At 47.7% G+C, this 6,107-nt stretch overlaps 1 protein-coding gene across 1 annotated transcript; it reads left to right on the top strand.

The window, feature by feature from the left end:
* Positions 1-215: 215 nt before the first annotated feature.
* On the top strand, positions 216-4,996 carry KLF18 (KLF transcription factor 18). Its single transcript, XM_023554318.2, is given in 6 exon segments — positions 216-473; positions 476-3,643; positions 3,770-3,904; positions 3,968-4,048; positions 4,051-4,248; positions 4,821-4,996. Coding segments are annotated over 6 exon segments (3,828 nt in total). The 5' UTR covers positions 216-403.
* The last annotated feature ends 1,111 nt before the right edge of the window (positions 4,997-6,107 follow it).

Genomic DNA, 6,107 nt, shown 5'->3' with positions numbered 1-6,107 from the left:
TGAAAGTTTATTAATTTAACTGAATTTCTGGTAAGATGTCTGGAGAAGTAGGGTGTCTCTTCAGGGGATGGTGGGGCATTCATGCATTCATGTACTCTCCCACCTCCACTCCCAGTAGCATAGTAAGGTTCTCCATTATAGAAATGTTACTCTGGCTGTGTGTGGAGGGAGCACTAGCTAGAGTCAATTCCAGAGTCAAGGGAGGCCAGTTAGAAGGCACTTTCAGGCTTCTAGGAAAGAGATGATGATGGACTGGACTAGGAGAGGGTCAACAAGGATAGAGAGGAAGGATGTGTGGAATTGAGATTTGAGCCCAGGGATGGACCCCTGACCTTCTCATTCTTTTGCAGGATACCACAACTGAAGATTAGTTCATTCACCAGGCAACAGCAAAGTGATCCCCATGAAATCCTTCCTCCAGACACTTGAGGAAATTGAGTTTCTCCAAGGCGCCTCTAAGCCATGTACAGAACAAACACCCCAGCAGCACCAGAGCCACAGGTCTACATGTCTCTGACTGCTCATGATGAGGGAAGCCAACATGAGTCAACCCAGAACCAGGTGTTGCCTTCCTTAAGACCCACAACAATGACGTCTACACATTCTAACATCCTTGAGCCAATCCTTACCCAGAACTCAACAGTGCCCCCTGTTAAAGCCCTTAATATGACCTTTGGAGGTCTAAATGAGACTTTTTCCATGGCCCAGAAGGTGACTTCCTTTGATCAGATAAAACCAACAGCAGAATGCCAGATGACACATATCACTGACACCCGAAAGACATCATTCGCTGGCAGCCAAATGACAACTATTACTGCAAGCAAGATGACAATCCCCAATGAGGGTGGCCGAATTATGGCCCTCAGTGTTGACCAGACCCTCAGTGGAGGCCAGAAGACAATCTCCACTGGTGACCAGACCCTTTATGGGGACAAAATGATGACCTTCAATGGTGACCAGACCCTCTGTGGAAGCCAGATGACAACTCTTAAAGGGGGCCAGATCTATAAGGACCAGATGAAAACTTTTAAAGGGGGCCAGCTGACAATCTCCAGTAGTGACCACACCTTCTATAAGCATGAGATGACAACTCTTAAAGGGGGCCAGCTGACAACCTCCAGTAGTGACCAGACCTTTTATGGGATCCAGATGACAGCTCTTAAAGGGGATCAGATGATGACCTCCAGTGGCCACCACACCCTCTGTGGGGGCCAGCTGATGACTTCCAGTAGTGACCAGACTTTCTATGAGGACCAGATGACAACTCTTAAAGGGAGCCAGATGACAAGCTTCAGTAGTGATCAAACCCTCTATGGTGGCCAGGTGATGACCTCCAGTGGTCACCACATACTCTGTAGGGCCCAGCTGATGACCTCCAGTAGTGACCAGACCTTCTGTGGGGACCAGATGACAACCTCCAATGGTGAACAGACCTACTATAAGGACCAGATGACAACCTCCAGGAGTGATCACACACTCTGTGGTGACCAGATCACAACTTCCAGTGGTTACCAGACCCTCTGTGGGGGCCGGATGGCAACCTCCAACGATAAACAGACCTTCTCTAAGGACCAGGTGACAATGTCCAGTAGTGATCATACCTTCTATAGTGGCCAGATGACAACATCCAGTGTTTACCAGACCCTCTGTGGGGACCAGATGACAACCTTCAATGGTGACCTGACTTTCTATAAGGACCAGATGACATCTCTGAAGGAGGGCTATATGACAGCCTCCAATGGAGACCAGACCTTCTATAAGGACCAGATGACAACCTTCAGTAGTGATCACACCCTCTATGGTGACCAGATGACAAATTCCAGTGGTTACCAGACACACTTTGGGAGCCAGATGACAACCTCCAGTAGTAGTCCCAGCCTCTATGGTGACCAGATAACAACTTCCAGTGGTTACCAGACCCTCTGTAGGGGCCAGGTGACAACCTCCAATAGTGACCAGACCTATAAGGACCACATGACAACCTCCAGTAGTGATCACACCCTCTATGGTGACCAGATGGCAAATTCCACCGGTTATCAGACCCTCTCTGGGGGCCAGATAACAACCTCCAATGGTGAACAGACCTACTATAAAGACCAGATGACAACCTCCAGTAGTGATCACATCCTCTATGGTGGCCAGATGATGACTTTTTGTGGTTACCAGACCCTCTATGGGGGTCAGATGACAACCTCCAATGGTGACCAGACCTTCTATAAGGACCAGATGACAACTCTGAAAGAGGGCCAGGTGACAACCTCCAATGGTGAACAGACCCACTATAAGGACCAGATGGCAACCTTCAGTAGTGATCACACACTCTGTGGTGACCAGATGACAACTTCCAGTGGTTACCAGAACCTCTGTGGGAGCCAAATGGCAACCTCCAGTGGTGACCAGACTTTCTATAAGGACCAGATGACATCTCTGAGAGGGGGCCATATGACACCCTCCAGTGGCGACCAGACCTATAAGGGCCACATGACAACCTCCAGTAGTGATCACACCCTCTGTGGTGACCAGCTGAAAACTTCCAGTGATTTCCAGACCATCCGTGGGGGTCAGATGACAACTTCCAATGGTGACCAGACCTTTTGTAAGGACCAGATGACATCTCTGAATGGAGGCCAGGTGACAACCTCCAATGGTGACCAGATCTATAAGGATCAGATGACATCTCTGAAAGGGGGCCAGATGACAACCTCCAATGATGAACAGACCTACTATAAGGACCACATGAAAGCCTCCAGTAGTGATCACATCCTCTGTGGTGACAAGATGACAACTTCCAGTGGTTACCAGAACCTCTGTGGGGGCCAGATGGCAACTTCCAATGATGACCAGACTTTCTTTAAGGACCAGATGACATCTCTGAAAGAGGGCTATATGACAACCTGCAGTGGTGAACAGACCTATTATAAGGACCAGATGACAACCTCCAGGAGTGATCACACCCTCTGTGCTGACCAGATGACAACTTCCAGTGGTTACCAGACCCTCTGTGGGGGCCAGATGACAAATCTTAAAGGAGACCAGGTGACAACCTCCAGTAGTGATCATACCCTCTCTGGTGACCAGGTGACAACTTCCAGTCGTTACCAGACCCTCTGTAGGGGCCAGATGACAACCTCCAATGGTGACCGGACTTTCTCGAAGGACCAGATGACATCCCTGAAAGGGGGCCAGGTGACAACCTCCAATGGTGGACAGACCTCCAGTAGTGATCATACCCTCTATGGTGACCAGATGGCAAATACCAGTGGTTACCAGATCCTCTCTGGGGGCCAGATAACAACCTCCAGTGGTGAGCAGGGGTACTATAAAGACCAGATGACAACCTCCAGTAGTGATCACACCCTCTATGGTGGCCAGATGATGACTTCTAGTGGTTACCAGACCTTCTATGGGGGCCAGATGACAACCTTCATTGGTGACAAGACCCTCTATAAGGACCAGATGATAACTCTGAAAGAGGGCCAGGTGACAACCTCCAATGGTGACCGGACCAGTAAGAACCAGGTGACAACTCTGAAAGAGAGCCAGATGACAATCTCCAGTAGTGATCACACCCTGTATGGTGACCAGATAACAACTTCCAGTGGTTATCAGACCCTCTGTGGGGGCCAGATGACAACCTCCAATGGTGACCAGACCTTCTATAAAGACCAGATCTTCTATAAAGACCAGATGACAACTCTGAAAGAGAGCCAGATGACAACTTCCAGTGGTAAGCTGACCTTCTCTAAGGACCAGATGACAAATCTTACAGGGGACCAGATGACAAATCTTACAGGGGACCAGATGACAACCTCCAGTAGTGATCACATCCTCTATGGTGGCCACATAACAACTTCCAGTGGCTACCAGACTCTCTATGGGGACCAGATGACAACTCTTAAGGGGAGCCAGATGATGACCTATAGTAGTTACTAGACTCTTGATGGTGGCCTTATGACAACTCTTAAAGGGGGCCAGATGACAACTTCCAGGGGTTACTATACCCTCTACAGGGGCTATATGATGTCCTGTCTAGTCTCATCATTGCCGTATCTGGATTCCAATACTTTTCAGATTTCAATTTGATCCAAGGACAATCTCTGGAAGAGCAGAAGTGGAAACCCAAGGTCCAGAGACGTCAATCCCAGAAGAATCATGACATTTTGAAGCTCTACACCTGCACATATCAGGACTGTGGGAAATCGTATTTAAGGCGTGCCCGTCTCCGAATCCATGAATGCATACACACTGGTGAGTGAGGGTGCAGGGTAGGAGTGAGAGGTGAGGGGAGCTCCCTAGCTTCAGTTTTGAGCCCTTACAATGCTTTGGGATCATTTGAGATTGTCACCACCTCCCTTTAAATCTGGGGCCCCAGAACACCCTGTAAAAGATTGGCAGGTTTCAAAGAGTGGATGAAGCATCATGTTCCTTGGGCAGAGACAATGACTGGAGCCTTTGTGTGGTGTGACTGTGCTGGGATGATGGGCATAAGTTGAGGGATTGTTTTGACCCCTAATTGTTCTTGACCCTACTTCTACTGAGGCTGTCACCTCCCCTCAGGCCCAACAAACCTTAGGACCCACCCCTCATGCTCATTTCCCCATTAACTTTCCTCTTCTTTTTCTCTTCCTTTCCCTCCTTCAGTTTTCTTCTTTTCCCTCCAGTTCATGCTGCCTTCCTTCCCTTTCTCTTTCACTCACCCACTCTAGGTTCCCCCCCTCTATCCAGCTCCAACAGTCAGGAAACCTTTTTCTTTTCCGTTGATTCTCACCTTCCCTGCCCCACCCTATCCTAAAGCGTGATAAGTTTCTCTCATTGTCCAGGGGAGAAGCCCTATATATGCAATGTAAAGGGATGCGCACGGAAATTTTCCCGCTCAGATGGGCTCTACAGACACAAGAAAAAACACAATGGAGAGCGACCCTACGTGTGTACTAGATGCAACAAGAATTTTGCACGATCTGATCATCTAAAGCTGCATCAAAAATCCCATGAATAATTTTCACCCAGGACTATGAACCCATCAGCCCATGAGGAAAGGAGTACAGCTGAAAGATTCTCCCTATCAAGGTTTTGTTTCCTTAGCACCTAGCACTGTGGCAGCACATAATAGGTACTCAAAATTACATGTAAACTTAAGGCTTTTATTAACTTTTTTTCTGAAACATACAAGGAATATGTATAAGGATTTCAACATAAAACCTTGGATAACACACAACTTGATAGACTCAGAAGCAAGTCACTATTTAATCCCCTCCCCAGAGGTAAAAAAAAAAAAATTTTTTTTTTCCAGAGGTAACTGCTTTTATCATTGTGCTGTGAATCCTTGTAGATCCTGCTGTGTGTATTTATCTCTATGTGAATATGTAAATATGTATATGTGTATGGTAGTCACAGCCCAAGAGTTCATTTGCTGGGATGGCCTGGATAGCCATACCATACCACTCTGCGCATTATGCAGAGAGTTCTTTACCACATTCAGTAATGGACAGGTCTCTCTGGTTGGCCCATTCCATCCCAGTAAAAGTTAACTAGGAAGAACCATCAGTGAACCAGGCCCATGCATGCTCCAAGAGATCTCTATACCTGGGTCCCCACTGGCCCCTTAGGCAATATGCCTCATAAGTGAAGGGGCACTACTGAGACCTTTTCATGGAGTTGTGAGATCCTAGCCAGGTTGGGTTTTACCTACTTCAATATGTCCTTTTTCCATTTCACTAAAGAGAATTCCTGAGCTACTCCTGTCTTAGTCATCTAGTGCTGCTATAACAGAAATACAACAGATGGATGGCTTTAACAAAGAGAAGTTTATTCTCTCACAGTCCAGTAGGTTAGTTGTCTGAATTCAGGGCACTGGCTCCAGGGGAAGGTCCTTGTTCTTTGTCGGCTCTGGAGGAAGGTCCTTGTCATCAGTCTTCCCTTGGTCTGGGAGCATCTCAGCACAGGGACCTCAGGTCCAAAGGACATGCTTTGCTCCCGACACTGCTTTCTTGGTTGAGGTTGCCTGCTCTCTGCTAGCTTCCCTTTCCTTGTATCTCTTGAGAGATAAAAGGTGGTGCAGGCCACATCCCAGGGAAACTCCGTTTATATTAGATTAGGGAAGTGACCTG

The sequence above is a fragment of the Loxodonta africana genome, chromosome 3 (genome assembly GCF_030014295.1).
Source record: "Loxodonta africana isolate mLoxAfr1 chromosome 3, mLoxAfr1.hap2, whole genome shotgun sequence".
In the NCBI taxonomy this organism is placed as follows: domain Eukaryota; kingdom Metazoa; phylum Chordata; class Mammalia; order Proboscidea; family Elephantidae; genus Loxodonta; species Loxodonta africana.
This window is presented reverse-complemented; position numbering and strand designations above follow the sequence as displayed.